General features: G+C 39.1%; 1 protein-coding gene across 4 annotated transcripts in view; it reads left to right on the top strand.

Moving 5' to 3' along the window:
- PATJ (PATJ crumbs cell polarity complex component) overlaps positions 1-21320 on the top strand; it is a 366822-nt gene that overhangs the window by 203914 nt on the left and 141588 nt on the right. For all 4 annotated transcript variants that reach the window (XM_058717189.1, XM_058717188.1, XM_058717187.1 and 1 more), the window contains exon 28: positions 12836-13032. In XM_058717189.1, the coding sequence (XP_058573172.1) occupies positions 12836-13032 (197 nt within the window). The remainder of the gene's footprint in view (positions 1-12835; positions 13033-21320) is intronic.

Below are 21320 nucleotides of genomic sequence, written 5' to 3'. Positions count from 1 at the left end.
ATGGGGGTAAGGTTTAGGAAAGTGAGACATGTAAGTAGCACACCTCTAACCCCACTTTGGACTGGGTGTAATTGCCCCAATTATCTGAGCCTTAGGATAGTTAAACTAATCAGTGAGGATTTGTGGATTCTGTTCCTGGTTTTGCCATTGGTTTGTGATTAACTTCAATGATCCTTGGTATCCTTGGTTGTGGATGCTCTGGACTGGTTTCCTTCTCCAAACTAAATGTGATTCTTAACCATTTAGGTACTGGTTACAGAAGTTGACTCTTTGTTGTTATGTGACTGGAAGATCCCAATCTTAATTGGGATTTCTTATGCTTTTGATAGAACCTAATTCAACCTTTATTCCTTTATCTTTTAATTCACCCTTCTTAGATCCTTAGTAAGTAACACAGTGCCTGGCCCAGAGCCAGCATTTGATGTTTTTCTTAATGAATAGATGGAGTCAGCTGTTAACTCCTTTCTTTGACTCTTTGAGTTCCATTTTCTATTTCAGTCGACACCTAAACCCAGTTTGCAGTCAAATGCTCTACCGTTGAGCTATACTCACTAAACCCAGTTTGTATGTATTTCCTCTTGGGTGGATAGTAATGACATGATCAGGCTCCCTACCCTTCTCCCCTGAGCACTCACGCAGCTGGGTGCAAATTCATTTTCAGACACTGTGTAAAGTGTTTCACCTGGCTTTGTTTTACCAGGACGAGTTCTGGGCTTACCTCCCCTTCATCCTGGAGCTCCAGGCTCAATTCAGCAGCTCTCTGTTATTGATACCCAAAACCATCCCATTCAAACTAAATTGTCTCCTCCTCATGCTTCACTCAACTCCTGGTCTCTAAGGATCAGTTTCCTTGTTCCCCTTCCTGTTCCGCTTCCTCTCCCCCTTCCTTTACCTCAGACAGCCAAAGAGTTCACAAGCCTTATTGGTTTTGTGTATCACTTTACTACCACCACATGCCAGCTTTACCTCTATTTTTTTCCATCATTCTATTTGTATGGTCTTCCTCTTGATCTTCCTATTTCCTCAGCTCCCCTCCTCAAGTCACCCTGTGTGTGCTCCCAAACTAAACTTCCAAAGACTGGGCCCTGGGGATTGCTGATATGTGTTCCGTGTCTCCCACCAAATCGTAAATTCCAAAAGGACTAAGACAGGTTTTAGACTTCCCTTCTGCCACTCTCTCAGACGTGAACACAGCGCACATCTTTATTTTCCTTTTGTGGTTGGTAAGTACATGGGATTGGGAATGAGGCCGACCCGAATCTGAACCCCAGGTCCACCAATTACTAAATGCAAGTTTGGGTGAGTTTCATAACCTCAGTGAGCCTCAGTTTCATCATCTGTAACGATGGGATGATTATACCTTATAGGATTGTTAGGAGGGCTTTTATTATTATTTTTATGTTTCAAGTTTTTATTTAAATTCTAGTTAGCTAACAGATAGTGTAATATTGGTTTCAGGAGTAGAATTTAGTGATTCATCACTTGCATATAATACCTAATGCACATCACAACAAGTGCCCTCCTTAATGCCCATCACTCATTTATCCCATCTTCCCACCCACCTTCCTTCAACCCTTAGTTCTCTAGAGAGTTGAGTCACTTAAGGTTTCTTTTAGTTGTGAAAACTTTCAAACATTTGCAAACATAAATAGAAAAGCCTATGATTTCCTATACATTTTCCCCCAGATTCAATAATTAACAAGGTTTTACTGTATCAGTTTCACTTCTCCCTTATTTTTCTTTACTGAAGTAGTTTAAAGCCATTTCCCAGACATCATGTAATTTCATCCTTACATATGCATCTCTAGAAAAGCAGCTATAATATCATTAATGTACCTAATAATATTTTTTTTGTTTTATCCAATACATAACCCACAGTCAAATTTTTTTATTGTATCAAAATGGATTTTTATAGTTGGTTTGTTCAAATCAGAATTCAAATAAGGTCCTCACATTATTTTGATAAGGCTTTTTCTAAAAAAGTAAATTTACTGGAAAATAAACAAACAGAAAACTGTACCACAGTTTGAATTTTCACCCACCATCCAGGTCACAAAAATAGAAAATTACTACCACCCAGAAGTTACTTTGTGTTTCTCTGATTCACTGTATCTTCCCTTTTCCCCAAATGTCAACACTGTCTTGACTTCTAAAACCATAGATTAGCTTTGTATGTTTTTGAACTTGATAAAAATGGAATCAGGTGCATACACTTTTCTGTGTTGGTTTGTTTCCCCCCAACAGTATGCCTCTAATATCCAACCAAACATGTTGCATGTAGTAGTACTTGTTTTCATTGTTGAATAAAGTTCCGTTGTTTGAATATGCCGCAATTTATTTATCCATTCTGCTGTAAATGGACTTGTTAAAGATTATATTTCATAATACCAAATATACCAAGGAATCAGCATAGTGTCTAACAGTGAAAGTTCAGTGTATTTTGTTTAAAGTTTGCTCGTTGCATATGGACTTGATTGGATTTTGATTCATCTAATGGAAAATTTTAGGTTTTCATTATGAGTTGAAGTTTTGTTTTGTTTTGTTTTTCCTTCCTACTTTTGAGGAAGTAGTCCTAATGATTCTTGTTCTAATTGACTGCCTGAATTTTGTCACTTTACATTTGTGGTTGATTTTCTTTTCTATTCTTAATATCTTATGCTTTTTGAATTTTTGTGACTAAAAGGAATGAAATTATTTCATTTCTCTGTTTGCTTCTGAATTCTTTAAGTAAGTCTTTGTGTTTAATTCTGGTCCTGACTTTCACCTGAGATCATGGACTCTGGAGTCAGAGTCACTGATTTCAAATCCCCATTTTACCCTTCAGTAACTGTATTACTGTGCACTCCCTGTCCTGTCTGTGCCTTAGTTTTCTCATCTGTAAAGTTGGAGAGAATACCTATCTCATAGAGTTTTCATAAAGATTAAGTGAGCTCAACAGAATGAAGTAAACAATATCCAACTATTATTATTATACTCATGTTTGTGTGCTTCAGTTACTAATTTCTACTTATAGGTCCATAGGATCTTATCAAATTTATATACTGGCAAGAACATCTACAACATTTAAGAGAGGAATTTACTTGTTGTTATGTCAAGTATAGTTTCTTTACATTGACTTATTTTCATTATTTCCTCTCTTTGGTCTAGACTTTCACTTGAGATTTGCTCCTTTTTGCTGAAGTGCATATGCTGTTTTTTATCGTTAGTTATGATTTTCTTTTCATATGTTTTTACTTCTCAAATCTGAATTAAAAGTTGGTTACTGCATAAGAAAATTAACTTAAGTTTATTATTACCTGCTTATCTAAAAGTGGGATCCTTGTATTTAATATATAAGAAAATGTATTTAAATATTTTCTCTGCATTATCCTTTGTTATTTAGAAACAGACCAGGTAGCTAAATGCTTCTGAAACTGTATCAGGTCATTATTCTGGTGTATTGAACATTTTCTATTAAAATACTGGACAGCGACTTGAATTAAGTTTGTTTCTTGGGAGAAAGGCTCTGTTACTTAGCAATACCTGATATCCTAGGATGATAGGAAAATACCCTGAGACCACCTTGGAGAAATCTTATTGGCTTTCTTGGACAAGGAAAAGGCACTGATGCTTTGATATAGAATTATGAGCAACTTGGGATTCCTTTCTTCAGATAACACTGTCATGGGGCTAGAAAATCCATGTTTAAAACAAGCGTGACTGTTCAGCTGAGTAGAAAAAACTGTTCTCTCTCCAGTTATTCTAGGCTGATATTCATTAAAGGTTACTTAAGTAAAGCCTGCTGCCAAAGAAGTATGTTCCTTGTATCCGAATGTGATCTGTAGTTAGAAACGGAAGGGCATCTAGGTTTTTTGGGATAGAAACTACTGCCACTTGACTAACATATTATGAAAATCAATGAAAGTCAGTATAAAGACTGGCTATTTATCACAAATAGTTCCAGAAAATACAGGTAATGGGTACAGTAAGATCCTGGATCATTGGAAACATTTCTAATATTTTGGTGCTGAAAGCTGGTACTTACATAATCGATTGGGGTGGGGGGGTGTGCTTGTATACAGGAAACAAAGTATGGGTTCTTTTTTCTTAAGTTTAGGGGAGAACCCCATTGGGTGCAAAGAAAATAATATGCTTTACCCCACATCTTTAATTGTATTTCTCGAAATTGATAAAAGATTTCAGAAAACCACTCTCTATACATTTTCTTCCTACTTATCCCCTTCTTCAGTCACTGGTTACCCTGGAAACGACTCCCAGCAGCCCCCAAAGCAAATGCCAGGCGGCGTGGGTTTCCCCTGCGGTGGAGCCACATGCCTGACACTGCATAACGGTTTGTGCCGAATCATCCAGAGGAGCTCGACTACAATTTCTCAGATTCTGAATAAACCAGCTGGCATGCAGTGTCTTGATTTTTCAGAGACACTGAAAGGGTTCGGATCTGCTTTTCCCGCAAAGGCTAACTTTGTTTCCTTCTCCCCTTTTGAAATTCTAGCTCACCTTTTATTACAGCTATAGATTAGAAACAATTAATAATGGAAGTGGCAGAAAACATCTGAGGTAGGAGAGGAGGGAGGGAGGGAGGCAGACAACCTGGGAGGGGGTGGGGGAGATGGAAGCAGAAAGGCTGAGATTGAGATTCTAAAGAAACCTGTATAGTCAAAGCATTTCTTATTTAATCCTGAGGCGTGATTGTGGAGCCAGAGGTATTCTTCATGTTAGATTAGTCTTGTGAAGGATGTACTCAAGGTTGCCTGAAATTTTGATATCTGTGAACTTTATGACTGACTGTCATGATAACTATAGAAAAAAATTTTGTACTGCATGGGAGATAAATCATGTTATTCACAGACCTTAGCTGCCCATGAGAATCATCTAAGGACCTTGTAACAAAGAGAATTTATTCCATTACTAAACTTCAACTCATTGGTTCAGAATCTTGGCTGTGGGAGCCCAGTCATGATTCTGTTTTATAGACTCTGATGGTGATTTTTAGGTAGCCAGCCTAGCAAATATAAGGAGTCTAGGCCTGGGAACCATTATTTGAGCTCTTACAAGGGGATCCTCTTATTACTCAAAATTCCGCCAGTCTAGGGCTCCTCGATGGCTCAGTTGATTAAATATCCAACTCTTGATTTCAGCTCAGGTCATGATCTCGCAGTTTGTGGGATTGAGCCCTGGGTCAGACTTTGTGCTGACAGCTTGGAGCCAGCTTGGGATTCTCTCTCCCTCTTTCTGCCCCTCCCCCTCTCATATTCTCTCTCTCTCTCTCTCTCTCTCTCTCTAAAACAAATAAACATTAAAAGAAAATTCTGTCAGCCTAAGAGATAGCTGTGAGTTGGTGTGATAAAGACAGCACAGCACTTGACTCAGCAGACCTGGCCCAAACACGGACTAAATGGCTTTACCTCTCTGTCAGTCCACTCGTACAAATGGAGGTGTTTATAAAAGCGTGGGAAGGATTCATTGACATAGTAACCTATGAGATGTTTCTTTCATATAAGGAGGAATCATGAAGATTATAGTTTCTTTAACTGAGGGACAAATCTGAACTAATTCTTTTTTTTTTTTTTTTTTTTTTTAGTTTATTTATTTTGAGAGTCAGGCTCTGCTGACAGCACAGAGCCTGACGCAGGGCTCAACCTTATGAACCATGAGATAATGACCTGAGCCAAAATCAGGAGTCCTACACTTAACAGACTGAGCCACCCAGGCGCATCTAGCACACCATTGGAAAGCCACCTCAGTGGCCTACGTAACGTGGGACTAACACCTGATCCAGTGGTGTTACTCCTCTGCACCTGCAGAAGTTGTCCTGACAGCTCCTCAATAGGAGTAACTCAGGGAAAAGAAGCTGAGGGAGAGGGATGCTAACCCCTTCTAGTGATTCCCATTGAGTTCTGTGTGACCACTTCCTTTGTGTCGTCGGGGAGGGGGGATTGCTTCCTGTCACAAATCTCTATTTTCCTCAAGATAGACAAATGTAAAGAAAAGTAGCTTTGTCACCCACTTAAGACCAACTTAAAACCTCAACATAGCTAAATCATGGAATAAAGTCCTGGTTGTATTTTCTCCTGGCAGTATTTGGACCCTGTATCCCCAGGAGTTTTATGCTAACATCCATTCTCAAGGCGACAACCCCACTTTACAAATAAGAAATCTGCTGTTCATGAAGGCTCAGTAATTGGTAGAACCAGGGATGTTAAGTGCTTCTGCTAGGATTGACTAAATTCTGACCCCTTAGCCCCTGTTCTTCCTATTCTGCCACAAGAATGTGTTGATAGAGATGCACCATTTGTAGCAGTTAATTTGAGTTGTTCACCAGCTGTGATGGAACCATATTTAGCAATGGAGGGTCCCTCTTATCATTAATCATTTCCATGTCTAAGTACTTGAACATATAGTTAATGGCCATGAAGGTTAATTTTTTTCTCTGAAGGTCGAACAAGTCAGACAAGTTTTGAACCTGGAGGTCTTTTCATATTAATACAACACTGAGGCTTTTCTGAGCATCTTTCTTTTTTTATTGCCCGGGGCCAGAGAATTGCATTAAATATATAATCTTCATAGCATGTTACCATCATTGGTCTGCTGGGGGTCCCTGACTGGTTTTCTTTTCTCCCTTGTATTCCTGTTTTTTTCCACCCACCGTAAATAACCATTCTAATGCATTAAATATGCGCATCTTCATGTATGCACTTCCAAAACCTGTATTGTGTTTTTTTTCTGCAGTAATCTTAAATTACATAAATGGTGTTACCTAGATGGTATTGGCCTATTGTTTTCTTCCCTTTTCATTCAGCACTCTTTGAAAATCTCTCTGTCACCACTTCCTTTTTTAAAATTTTTTTTTTAACGTTTTTATTTATTTTTGAGACAGAGAGAGACAGAGCATGAACGGGGAGCATCAGAGAGAGGGAGACACAGAATGTGAAACAGGCTCCAGGCTCTGAGCCGTCAGCACAGAGCCCGACGCGGGGCTTGAACTCACGGACCGCGAAATCATGACCTGAGCCGAAGTCGGCCGCTTAACCAACTGAGCCACCCAGGCGCCCCCTCTCTGTCACTACTTCCAATTAATTGCTTCTACCTGCTGATGGTACACTGTGATGTCCATCTACCACATTTCATCCATCCTCTCTCCCAGTGACGTACACCTCCAGCCCCCCCTACTGTCTCCAACTATTACCTCCAACCCCACTACTCTCTCAAAGAACACCCCCTTAAGACCTGTATAAGAATTCACTAGGATATACATACCCAAGAGTGGAATTGCTGGTTTGTAGAGCATATGTATGCTTAATCTGATTAAGTAGTGTGTCAGACTGCTCTCCAGAAGGCTGCACCATTCGACAGTCCCAACTGCAGCGCATGAGGATTCCCATATCTCCACTAAGGCTTAATGATGCAGCTTTCAGATACTTGCCAGTCTAATAGCAAAAACTGGTATCTCACTCTAATTTGCATTTCCATAATTACTGATGAACTTGAGCATGTCTTTACATTTTGTGAGCATTTTAAGTTTTGTCTTTGGACCCGATTTCTATTGAGGTTACTATCTTTTTCTGCCTTTCTGTATATTAACTCCCTGTTGATTTAAAAAAAATTTTTTTTAACGTTTATTTATTTTTGAGACAGAGAGACAGAGCACGAACGGGGGAGGGTCAGAGAGAGGGAGACACAGAATCTGAACAGGCTCCAGGCTCTGAGCTGTCAGCACAGAGCCCAACGCGGGGCTCGAACTCGCAGTCCGTGAGATCATGATTTGAGCCAAAGTCGGCCGCTTAACCGACTGAGCCACCCAGGCGCCCCACTCCCTGTTGATTTTAAATACTACAAATATTTTTTCCTGTTATATTTTCTATTTGTCAGCTTAAGTCCAGAATGTACCTTCTATTCTAGTTTGCCAACAGTTTGGGTTTAAAAAAAAAAAATCTTAAATGGATATTGTACCTTCTCAAATGCTTTTTGCCATCTATTAACATAGTTTCTCAGCTTTTCTACTTTAATTTATCAGTGTGATAATTTCCTTGAAAAAATTCCTGATATTTACCTATTCTTACATTCCTGGAATGCGCCCTTATTCATAATATAGTGTTAGGTTGAATCATATGAAATTGCTGTTTCTTAGGTCAGAAAATAGTCAAATACTGGCTATATCATAGAGGTTAAACTAAATATTTTCAATATATTCTCAACTTATTATTTTTTTAATGTTTGTTTATTTTTGAGAGAGAGACAAACAATGTGAGCTGGGGAGAAGGGACAGAGAGAGAGGGAGACACAGAATCCAAAGCAGGCTCCAGGCCCTGAGCTGTCAGCACGGAACCCGATGCAGGGCTCACTCACAAACTATGAGATCATGACCTGAGTCAAAATCAGACGCTCAACTGACTGAGCCACCCAGGAGCCCCTCAAATTATTTTTTTTTAATATTTTTACATCTTATGACCTTAGGTTAAATAAGACTGTACTTTCCTTTTCTCGATTTGTCTCTATTTTTGGGATGAGAATCAGGATTATACCTGCCTCAAAATATGAAGTGGATAACTCTCTGCCCATCCTATGTTCTGGAACAATTTGCATAGATAAAATTCATTAAAACTTGAAATCTGGTAGAATTCAAATGTAAAAATACCTAGAACCATGGGGGATTTTGTTATTTTTTCAAAGAGAATACTCTTGACTAACATTTCAGTTTCTTTAATAATTACTAGTCTATGGCAGTTTTACATTTATTCTTACACTAAATATGGCATTTCAAATTTTGAGAGATGTATCTGTCTTCTAGATTTTAAAGTGTGCCAGCGTTTCATATCAATACACTATTCATAATCTTTTTTTTAATGTTTTTATTTATTTTTGGGAGAAAGACAGAGTACAAGCAAAGGAGGGGCAGAGAGAGAGAGGGAGACACAGAATCTGAAGCAGGCTCCAGGCTCTCAGCTGTCAGCACAGAGCCCAATGCGGGGCTCAAACTCACAAACCATGAGATCATGACCTGAGCTGAAGTTGGATGCTCAACCTAGTAAGCCACCCTGGCACCCCCATAATAATTTTATTAATCTATCTGTAGTGATTTCATCCCTTTCTATTGGAAGAATTTCTGTCTGTCTGCAATTTTTTTCCTGATCAGTTTTTACAGTGTCTGTCTTCTTAACGTTTTCAAAGAACTGGGTTTCACTGATCTTTATTATAGTGTTTTTGTTCTGTGGATTATTTGTTTTTGATTGGTGGTGCTCGTTCTATTTTCATTAACACATGCCCTTTATTATTTTCTCTTATTTCTTTGCATTTGGTAGGTAGCTCTTTTTCTAACCTCTTGGGTATACTGTTCTTATTTTCTGAAAAATTATTTAAAACTGCAAATAACCTTCTAAGTGCTGCTTGAGCTGTGTCCCTCAAGTTTGATACCTAGAATTATAATTTGTATTCCTTTGTGAGTACTGTATTCCCTCATTTCTGTAATTATTTCCCTTTTAAATCTTGGGATTTTAATAAACATTAATGTATTTCTAAATACCATGGAGTTTTAAAGTTTATTTTTTATTGTTGATTTACAGTTTTTCAAGACGCTGGGGTGGCTCACTTGGTCGAGTATCTGACTCTTAATTGTGGTTCAGATTGTGATCCCAGGGTCATGGGGTTGAGCCCTTTGTTGGGCTTTGCTCTAAGGGTGGAGACTGCTTAGGATTCTTTCTCTCCCTCTCCCCACCCGCCCCCCCCCACCCCGTCCCTCTCCCTGACTTGTGCTCTCTCTCTAAAATAATTTTTTTTAATTTATAGTTTTTCATAGTTTTATTGCACTGTGTTCAAAGACACAGCCTATATGATATTGATTCTTTTTGAAGTTTCTTTTATGGCCCAGCACACTGTGTAACTGTTCTGTGTGTGCCTCCCCAGATGTGTGTATTTTCTGTCAGATGGAGAGCTCTCTTATATGCATTACTTTGAGCTTATGGTGTTGTTAAAGTCTTCAGTATCTTTTTAAAATCATCTTTATGCTTTATTATTTTCTGAAAGGGATGTGTTAAAATTTATGTTCTATTTGGTTTTCTTAGCTGTAGTGGCATTTAACTTTCTTAACCCCGTAACTCCAACAAACAAAGCAGATGAAAGTGTTCAGTGGTCCCGTCGAATCTGAGAGAAGAGATCTTACATTGAGTGTCCTCTCAAGGCCCATCCTCAGGGGACCTCAGGACACCTCTGTAGAATCCCCAGTTGGAATTTCTATAAACCTTGTACTCTGGTTTCTTATCACTCACCCACTAACCCAGAGAATTTTCAGTTCTCAGCCAAATGGGCTCTCACATGCTCCTCCTCACTCCACCTGCAGGTATGCTTCTAAATTTGCTATTCCCCCTACAAGGTTCTTCTCATAACCAAATTCTGTGCCTTACTCAAAATGCTTCTCAAATTCTGCTACTTCCGTGAAATGTCTTCTAGACACGTCAGTTCTTAAAACTCTAAAAGCAACTATTGCTCATGACAATTGAGTATTTATTCACTGACCTAATTCACTAATAAATGAGTATTCAGGACCAGCACCTGTGGTGATTGGAACTTCTATTTAAATAATTGTAGTTGTTGGGACACTTGGTGTCTCAGTCGTTTGAGCATTCAACTCAGGTCATGATCCCATAGTCTTGGTATCGAGCCCTGTGTTGGGCTCCGCACTGAGCATGGAGCCTGCTTAAGAGTCTCTCCCTCTGCCCATCTCCCCCACTCATGGTCTCTCTTTTTCTAAAATATAAATAAATAAATAAATAAATAAATAAATAAATAAATAAATAATTTTTTTGGTTTAATATTTGTTGTATATATTTCCCTCGTTTTGCTGTGTAAGCATCTTGAGGGTAATGCGTGTCCACATCTCTATTCATTAAAATAGTCACCTAGCATCTTGTTCCTGGTAGTTGAGCAACAGAAACACTTTGAGCTTACTTACTTTAACCTTAATATGACTTTATTTTTTTTCCTATATAGAGGGTGGTTTTGATACATTGCAAGATTTGTATTTTACTGTATTTTGCTAAATGCGTTCTTTATTATTAATAATAAGCTTTATTTGTAAAAGTTAAGATTCTTTTCTTAAAGTGTTTTCATTTGAGAGAAAGAGAGGAGAGAGGGAGAGAAAGGGAGAGAGAATGTGTGGGAGAGGGGCAGAGAGCTGTGTACTGAGGATCCGAAGTGGGGCTCCGTGCTAACAGCAGAGAGCCCCATGCAGGGGCTCAACTCATGAACCATGAGATCATGACCTGAGCCGAAGTCGGACGCTTAACCAACTGAGCCGCCCAAGTGCCCCAAGATCCTTTTCAAAATCACTGTAAAGCAAGCAGATTTATTCTCTTTTCTAAAATAAGCAGCCATTTATATGGTTAATTCTTTTAATGTGAATTTACATATAAAGTATTTTTAAATTTACTCTCATAAGGCAGTGTTTGTTAGGTCTGGTAAAGTGATCCAATGGGCTAGGCACTTCTCCTCCTCCCCCTTGGCACTAATTATTCGAGTTCAGCTTTGAATTTGTAAGGTTCCTTGTAAGGACAGCAAACCTGAGTCAAGAAGCATTAGACTGAGCAGAGAGAGTTCTGAGATAGTCACAGTCTACAAACTGGTTATTCAGCTGATAAGATGATTGTATCACACTGTAGGTAACAACCTTTGAGCTGCAGCAACACATCTGGCCTGAGCTGGTGCTGTATGGAGTACAAGACATGCTTAAAGTGGCATCATCCCCCACCCCGATCTGCTAGTGTGGCTTTGTTGCACATAATCAACACAAAGCCTAACCAGCCAAATCCTAAAATAGGTAATTTAGACCATAAAGTAGAGCAAGGAAAGACAGAAGATTGAATGAAAGAATTATAGAGTATCTATAAGCCATGTGCTACTAAGTCCTTTAATGTGTATTTTTATTTCATTTCCGCAACATTCATGAAGTGGGTGTTATCATGCCCATTTTACAGATGAAGAAGTAGAATTCCACACAGAATAATCTGTTAATTATTGGACCTTGAGTAAGTGGTTGATTTTTGTACTGAATTGAGATCCGACCACTAAATCAACATCCTTAATTCCCCCTTGTTTTTACTCATTTAACATGCAAGGATTTATACCCTTTGTATACTTAACTGTAATTATTTAGAATTAATTGTTGAGGCTCCTGGGTTGTTCAGTCAGTTAAGTGTCCGACTTCGGCTCAGGTCATGATCTCACAGTTCATGGGTTTGAGCCCTGCATGGGGCTCTGTGTTGACAGCTCAGAGCCTGGGGCCTGCTTCAGTTTCTTTGTCTCCCTCTCTCTGCCCCTCTCCTACTCACTCTCTGGCTCCCTCTCTCTCCCTCTCAAAAATAAAAAAACTTAAAAAAATTTTTAAGAAGAGAATTCTTGATTTTCTTTCCTACTGGATAGCAAGTCCATGAGAATAGGAATGTTGTCTGTTTTGTTCAGCATGATATCTGTCTTGGCATATAGCTGGTGATCAGTATATATTCTTTGTTTCCTACCCACCCTCTCTCTTTTTTGGAAGGAGACAAGGAAGCCAGGGTTTCTACCACATTGTCTTAGGGAAGAAAATAATGCATGGAAAGTGTGGGCCAATGTGACCTGAACAATCAGAGAAGGTTTTATGGCTGAACTAACCTTTTTAGATGGAGATGGAATAATTAACTGGAACCTATACATACAGCTATTAATGACCTCTACTACTTCGTTCTCAGAAAGAGACCATCATGGTAGAGGAATCGCTGTATGGATGGGAACATGCCGACGCCTTTAAAATATAGATTCAAGTGCTCTATTTAAATTATTTTACCCTTTTTTTTTTTTTTAATAGAAAAAATCAGGCAAAGATATGCAGACCTGCCTGGAGAATTGCACATTATTGAGCTTGAAAAGGATAAGAATGGACTTGGACTCAGCCTTGCTGGTAATAAAGACAGGTCACGCATGAGCATATTTGTGGTGGGAATTAACCCAGAAGGACCTGCTGCCACGGACGGGCGAGTGCGTATCGGAGATGAACTGTTGGAGGTGAGGGGCATAGATTTTTAATTTCTCTTTTGCTAAGGTTGAAGGGGTGAAGAGTATACTCTGCAGGAAAATGAGGCGATGGGGAAGAATGTTGCAAATTATGTTTTCTTTGACTATTCAAAATCATTTTCCAGAGGAAGAACAGAAATCATATTGTCACTTGCAAATGTTACTTGCTGCTTGAGTAAAAACTAGTCTTGAAAATAATTTAGGGACCCTTAAGTTAAAATCTCATGGGGGGCGCCTGGGTGGCGCAGTCAGTTAAGCGTCCGACTTCAGCCAGGTCACGATCTCGCGGTCCGTGAGTTCGAGCCCCGCATCAGGCTCTGGGCTGATGGCTCAGAGCCTGGAGCCTGTTTCCGATTCTGTGTCTCCCTCTCTCTCTGCCCCTCCCCCGTTCATGCTATGTCTCTCTCTGTCCCAAAAATAAATAAAAAACGTTGAAAAAAAATAAAATAAAATAAAATCTCATGGAAGCACATTGAAAGAACAGGATTTGTTTTTAACATATATTCCAAAATGTTCAAAACTAAATTGTGTATTTATCTACTATTATTCATATTTATCAGAATTCTCTTTAGCCTTAGAATAAACTAGAAGTGTGGCATTTGTTTTTGTTGTTGTCATTTAGTTTTTTGGGAAGGTGTTAGAACCAACAAAACTTTGTGAACTGGTTTTCAAGGCTTGGCTAATATCTGTGAAGTTGGTGACGTGGGCTAAGGCCATGTAGATTCCTTATTTAGGAATAGGATAAAGGTAAGAAGGGCTAAGGAGACAGCTCATCCTTTGCCAACTACTCTCTAGATGATTTCATCAGTAATCTGAAAAGGTTATTCTTGTTTTCCTCAACTTAAAGTCAGGGGTTTTTTTTCTTTATTTTTTTTAAGTTTGTTCATTTATTTTGAGAGAGAGAGAGAGCAAGAGAGAGAGTGTGCACACACAAGTCAGGGAGGGGCAGAGAGAGACAGGAGAGAGAGAATCCCAAGCAGACTCTGCACTGGCAGTTCAGAGCCTGATGCGGGGCTCAAACGCAACAAACCAGGAGATCATGACTGCAGCCCAAGTTAGACACTTGACCGCCTGAGCCACCCAGGCACCCTTAAAGTCAGAGTTTCTGTTCTGAGTTTATCTTACTTTGATATTCATTTGCTTGTTAAGAGTCTTTGATTCATTCAGCAAACATTGTTTGAGTGTCTCTTAGGACCGGACACAGAAAGAAAGATGAATGCATCCATTCCCTTCAGTCAGATAGCTCACAGTCTAGAGGAAGAAAACAGACATAAAAAGATAGTTGCACTGCAAAATGAAAAATATAATAATAACAGCAGCTTATATATACTCAGTGTCAGACAAGCAACCTCTTTTACTAGTGGGGTCACAGAGTAAACGCTGCTGGGATTCAGTATCAGGCAGTTTGACTTCTCAGCTCTCTGTTAACCAGTGCACTCTGCTGCCTCTGAGATAAGATGCTCCAACACTTGGACATTTAAAGGACCTGAATGAATCACAGAGGCAACGAGTATCAGGCTGCTCACTGAAAATGAGGGTTACTGATTTTGCATTTTATGATTTCCTCTTCAGACCTTGACTCAAAATAGAATTCATAGGCACCCATAATCTGACTTGCTTCATGATATTTACAGCCCAAACTGGTCAGACAGTTCACTGTGCGACCATGAACATCATGCCTCTTTCCTAAGCCTCAGTAAGTTTCTCCCCCTCTAAAAGCCGTTTCCACCAAGAAGTCACTTTTGGAATGACTTCTCTTGTTCTTTTGTAATACAGCATCAAGAAAGGGACCCACACTGAGTAGTAGCAATGACCTGCATAATCATTAAGTAAGCAAAAAATCAAAGGTGGCAGTACATAATAACCAATATAATTCATCACTTCACGTTTATTTCCTTTGGCTGATGCTTAGAGACTTCAGCAGTGAGGCTACACTGACGGTTGTGGTAATCAAAGTGAAAGTAGAAACTATTTACTGAGTTATCACTGCTACGTAGGTGCTCTCACATTTGTATTCAGTATTCCCAACAGCCCTATCGGTTAAGTACTTGTACTGTCCCCATTTTGTTGATAAGAAAACTATGTAAGTAATTTGCCTAATATTACAGAACTAAGTTACTAGGTTTCAGTAAGAACCCAGGCTCACCGGACTCCAAGATTCATGCTCTAAGTGTGCTCTGTGGTACTTCAACCAAACCCCATTTGTTTTAGATCCATGAGAATCCTGATTTATGATCCTCTAACCTTTACGGAATCACGTATCTGAAGTTCCTCTGTTATATATACATAGACATGGATTTCCTATCTTGTATGTGAAAATGTTCCAAAGGCAGTAATGTAGAACACAAAGATTCTAGTTCTAGTCTATCTTATTAAGACTCAAGATGGAGGGGTACCTGGGTGGCTCAGTCGGTTGGGCGCCTGACTCTTGATTTCAGCTCAGGTCATGATCTCTTGGTTTGTGAGTTCAAGCCCCACATTGGGCTCTGCACTGACAATGTGGAGCCTACTTGGGATTCTCTCCCTCTGTCTCTGCCCCTCCTCTGCACTTGTGCTCTCTCTCTCTCTCAAAAATAAACTTAAAAAAAAAAAAAAAAAAAAGACTCAAGATGGAATAATGGCCCTTGGGATCCAGATCAACAGGAGCACTGGTATATTATTTCCCTGACGCTGTATTAGATATGGTAAGAAATGAGCGGTGCCTGCCAAGTAATGAGCATGTGTTACAGTCCATACACGGAAGTCTACTGTGTATAGGGCAGCCAGCACTGAACTTGGAAGACCTGCTTTCACTTCTCCCAGTTCTTCCAGTTATTAGTTGCATTTCAGAAGGGGCTTAATTAACAAAGTGCACTGCACATAGTTGACTGTTCATTAGATCACATTTTCCTCCCTTTCAGACAGAAAGTTCAGATCTCTGTTTTCTAGGCTAAACGCTAGAAGAGCTCTCTTGTCTGAAAAAGGATATTAACATCTTGCCATATTGGACCCCACCTATTCTTTTTTTTCTTGAACTTTCTGAATTTGGCTCTTTTGTTGCTATTCAACAACTTTATCTTCTTACAGAGGTGGAAAGAACAAGAAGATTAAACATGGCAATGAGTTGATCTTCCTCCAATCCTCCCTGATTCTCTTCTCTGAAAAAAATGACCAATAAATTATATGTTGAAACATAGATTCTAGCATCCTGTATCTTTGGCTAATTACTTATCTTCTTTAACCCTCAGTTGCCTCATTTATCAAATGAAAATTACTTATTCAGCAAGTATCTTGCTATGCATCTCTCATGCAAGAAGCAGTGTATGAACAAAGTGCTGATTTTACATCAGTAAACAAAATCCATGGTAACTGTTCTCATAGAGCTTATAGTCTAGTGACTGCATAGCATCAACTTTCGAGGGTGTTCTGAGAATTAATGAGAAAAGGTAGGTCAGATTTTTGCCACAGTATCTGGCACAAAGTAACACGTGTCAACTGATATTATTTATAAAATAATATTTTCATGTGGATTTGTGTATCTAGATTTTTTTTAGTTTGTTTATGTTAATACATTTGCCTCTGAAAGTGTGTCCCAAAGGGAATCCATTATTTTCCTCAATAGCTCCATGTAGCATCTTAAAAAACTAAGAGAATGGAAAGATGCACAGACCGGTTTCTTAAGCATTTATAACCCATCTTCTCATGTGACTTTTGGCTGTAGGTCAGGGATGATGGGAAAAAAATTTGTGTGGGAAACATTTCCCTGGTTTCTTTTTATAGCTGAGAAAAATTTTGATTATTTCTCTATGATATGCGAGGAATTTGTATAGTGCATGATATCAAATCCAATGTGCTTTTTTTTTTTAATGGTTTATTTATTTATTTTTGAGAGACAGAGCACGAGCAAGGTAGGGGCAGAGAGAGAGGGGCACACAGAACCCGAAGCAGGCTCCAGGCTCTGAGCTGTCAGCACAGAGCCTGATGCGCGGGTTCAAACCCACAAACCGTGAGATCATGACCTGCGCCAAACTCAGACAGTTCACTGACTGAGCCACCCAGGTGTCCTAAATCCAATGTGCTTTTGAACCAAGAGTAGGAAAATGATTTAACGATAAGTACCAGAAAAGCCGAAAGCCAATGTTAAAATAGCTGTTCTTTGGATATTGCAGAGCAATAGATGGTAGAAGGACACTGCATTGTGTGGCAGGCATTCAGAGTGGGCTTTTAGATTACACTTACTAGGTCTCTGGGCTAGTGCAAATCTTGTATATTTGCTTACCCATCCACACTCCATTTCTTTTTGTGACTTCTCTCCCTGATGAGGTAAAGTCATCTGTGTCTTGATTGTTTTTGCAACTCCACCATTTATTCCCGTTCTTTCTCATGACTGCTTTGTTGCTATTGTTGTGTTACTACTTTGCTCCGAGCTTCCTTTTATTTTTAGTTGATCTGACTTATTTTAGGCCCCAAGATGAGGCTAATTTATAGGAAGGAAAAAAGAGCTTGGTCGAACGTGCATTGTGCCTTCTTTGAAGTCAGAAGCTCTGCTTCTTTACCGCAGCCTGTCTGCGACTGATTCCCGGCACGCCATTCACCAGCAGTTTTCTTGCTATGGGACTGCATTGTTACAGTGCAGGAGCAGCCAGCAAGTTCTGTCGATCGATGGCCCAGTTCGTGTATAAAAGAAATCTTACGTTAAGCCCCCAGAAGACAATGTGATTAAATCTCAGCTTCTTTACCCTTTACCACGATGCTGGTGTGGGGGCTCTGAATTCATTTCAAAAGGCATTAGCATATAATTACCATGTAGACTGGAATGAGACTTGCACCAGAGCATTGGCTTTCCCTGAGCAATTAGTCCCAGAAAATACACAGGCCTGGGCATGGTGCTGTCCTATGAATATAGGATTTATTTATAATCTTCCCTACAGTGCAAGTGTGAGAAGAGAGAGTGGATAATGCTGCATGGGGAATTGGAGTGATTTGTCAGGTTAGAAAAGCAGCCAGAAGCAGCAGGGTGGGTGGCACAAGACCTGCACAGTTGATTGGGCCAGCCTGGAGAGCTATGTCTCATCGGGCCCCCACACCCTGCGCCACAGAGCACGCACATTCCCTTTGGGACATTTGCCTGCAGGATAACCAAAGCTGAATGTTGTTATGTTTCATGTGTCTAACATGTTTACTTAAGAGCCACTACAAATAAAAAGCACGAATACTTCCCATATTTGCCAGGAATGAAGACGTAGAACCACAAGTGAACTCAGATCTCATTGTCTTGTTATGTTTATTTCGTAAGAGAAAAAAGAACAGAAACCATAAAACTTCAGTGACTGGCCGAGGTACACATAGCTGCTTTGTGGCAAAACTCCTACCTGAGGGCTCTTACCACCTCCCTGGTCTCAACACTGGTTCTTTGTCCTCTGCTTGTTGCCAGTGAATTATTTTTGAACTGTTCGGAAGACTTAAATGTGATTTAGAAGTGCAGAAGGGTACTAAACAAATCACTAGCCTTTGTGCAGCCGCAGATAAGATTCTTTCTAATTTTCAGTCAAGTTTCTGTCACCTTAGATTGGCTCTTTTAGATTATTGCCATACATGGATGTAATTTTATGACATGTGCTTCTTTTTTTTTTAATTTTTTTTTTAATTTTTATAATATTTATTTATTTTTGAGAGAGACAGAGACAGACTGTGAGCAGGGGAGGGGCAGAGAGAGAGGGAGACACATTTTCCGAAGCAGGCTGCAGGCTCTGAGCTGTCAACACAGAACCCAATGTGGGGCTCGAACTCACTAACGGTGAGATCATGACCTCAGCTGAAGTCAGATGCCTAACTGACTGAGCCACCCAGCCACTCCCTGATGAGTGCTTCTTAATGCAATAATTATGCCCTAAGAGACCTCATGTAATAAAATATCCCATTGGAGAAACACTAGTTTGAGGAGCAGAAAGAAGACTAAAGGAAAGCAAAATTGCAATATATTTTTCCTAGTTTTATTAAGAGATAGGTTTATAATAGCTAAAAGTGCAAAAATAAACTGACCAAATTTTTTATTGTGTCAGTGGTTTCATGAGTGTTAAAACATATTTTACATTTTAAATAAGTAATTTATTGTATGTCTGTTATTTCTTACTGCACTTGTTAAAACTTTACAAAAATAAATACTTTTAGCAGATCCTGAATATAACCTTCCCATATGCATAGTTAAAGTGACCCCATTTGGGAGCTCTTAAAATAGTCTAGAGCCCAATTCACAACTCTAAAAGTCAACAGAAGAATGTGGTCAACCTCACACATAAAGGGGCCTCTCCTGTGCGTGTAACATTTTTTCTTTCTTCACAGTGCAGCCCCCTGGTTATTACAGCATATAATCAATAGCTGTCTGTGTCTCGTTAAGTCATCTTTCCCAAGTAATCTATTGTATGATATCCAATATGAGTTACAAAAAGATGTACTCATTAAGAGAACATTTGGGGTAGGAAAGCTGTATTAGGAATTGAGTTCACATTGAATACTTACTGTTTTCAAGTCAGTGCTAAATACTTTATGTGCATTATCCTAACTTTTATAACAAACCAGTGAAAGTAGGTGTTATTTTAATCCCCATTTTACAGATAAGGAAACTGAGATCTGAAGGGGTAGAGTCAACAGGCAAACACTAACTTTTTCTGACTCTAAAGTTCTTACGTTATTTCATTTTGGATTAATCACGATTCTAAAAAGTAATAAGTGGGGACTCTTGGCTGGCTCAGTCAGTAGAGTGTGCGACCCTTGATCTCAAGGTCATGAGTTTGAGCCCCACGTTGGGCAAAAATCCTACCTAAAAAAGTGATAAGTAGATTTCTCATCATTTTGTAGTTTGGGCAGATTAGATTAATGCAGTTAGTCTGGTGCCAGTTCAAAATATCTGAAATAGTCTCTCACAATGCAATACCATGTTACTCTTTTTATCTTCTTAAAATTGAATGCCACTTTGAATTCAATACAAGAATGCAGTCAGTGAAATTACAGTCATCTCTCAAAAATCAAAGAAGAAAAATAATCTGGTTTTGAGGTTATTCTTGTCCAATTTGAGAGCTTCTCTGAAGGTCATAATTTAAGAGCTTTCCCCCTCAAAACCATTGTTAAAGGTAAGGTTTTATTTTCAGGCTGCAGGAAATATTATGTAAGACCTAGCTCATATTGGGTGGCCTCATTTTTCTCTGTATTTCTTGCATGAAGTCTTAGAACTTTATCTCTGCCCTTTTAGTTTCTGTCTCTGGCTTGTTGGGGGAAGAGTTTTAATTATTTAGTCACACTTCATTGTCTTTATACTGCTGAAATATTTGGGCTAAAAGTCTATGTTCTTACTGATCTTTGAGAGGAATGACAATCATTTAATTTTTATTATTGCAGTCCTCATTATCACTGTACAAAAGCTTTATGTGAGATTTCTACAGTGAACCACATTATCTTAAAATCAGAGATAAAGTGCTGTGAAAGAGAAAGTGCCATGGAAGCAGAAAGTAAAAATGTGAGGATAATCAAAGAAACTTAGATTACTGTGAAAAGAATATAAAAAACAGGGAAGGGAACGTATGCTGGGGAGAAAGTTGCCATTTGGAATGAATAATTGGTCTTTAGCAGTGTGTCTCAAGACTTCTTTCTGCAGTTTTCCCTCAGCTCTTACATGACTTGTTGGGGTAATTCTCCAGGTCTCTGTTCCCTGCTTTTTCCAGTTTCTTCTCTACCTCCTTCTAGTCCTATTCATTGCCATCATAATGACCATACTGAAATGCAGTCTAGAAAGATATACTCTTAGATTATGGAGAAGGGTCTCCTTATATCAACCTCAGCATATAACTTATGCCTGTATTTTGCTCCATTTGCACAATGGAAATTTCTTGTAGTCACTATGCAGTCTTGAGGCATGAAGCCTGACAGAAAAGTGTTAATGAAATTCTTATTCCAGGTTTGACTTCCTAACAATATCAGACAGCTGCTTAAACTCGTCAAAAATGTGGTTGTATATGTTTTAATTATAGTTTTTAAGGAGTAGGCCTAAAATCAGTAATCCAACCTGAGAATCAGATATTCTGCTCCAAAGAGTAGCCATCAGCCTATTTCTCATTATTTAGAAAAAAAAAAAAAAAAAAAAAACTTTTAGTGTTTATTTATTTTTCAGAGAGAGAGAGAGAGAGAGAGAGAGAGAGAGAGAGAGAGAGAGAGAGAGAGAGGTGGGGGAGGGGCAGAGAGAAAGGGAGACACAGAATCCCAAGCAGACTCCAGGCTGAGCTGTCAGCACAGAGCCTGATGCGGGG

The sequence above is a fragment of the Neofelis nebulosa genome, chromosome 2 (assembly GCF_028018385.1).
Source record: "Neofelis nebulosa isolate mNeoNeb1 chromosome 2, mNeoNeb1.pri, whole genome shotgun sequence".
In the NCBI taxonomy this organism is placed as follows: Eukaryota; Metazoa; Chordata; class Mammalia; order Carnivora; family Felidae; genus Neofelis; species Neofelis nebulosa.
The sequence above is the reverse complement of the archived record's forward strand: the minus strand, read 5'-3'. Positions and strand labels throughout refer to the sequence as shown.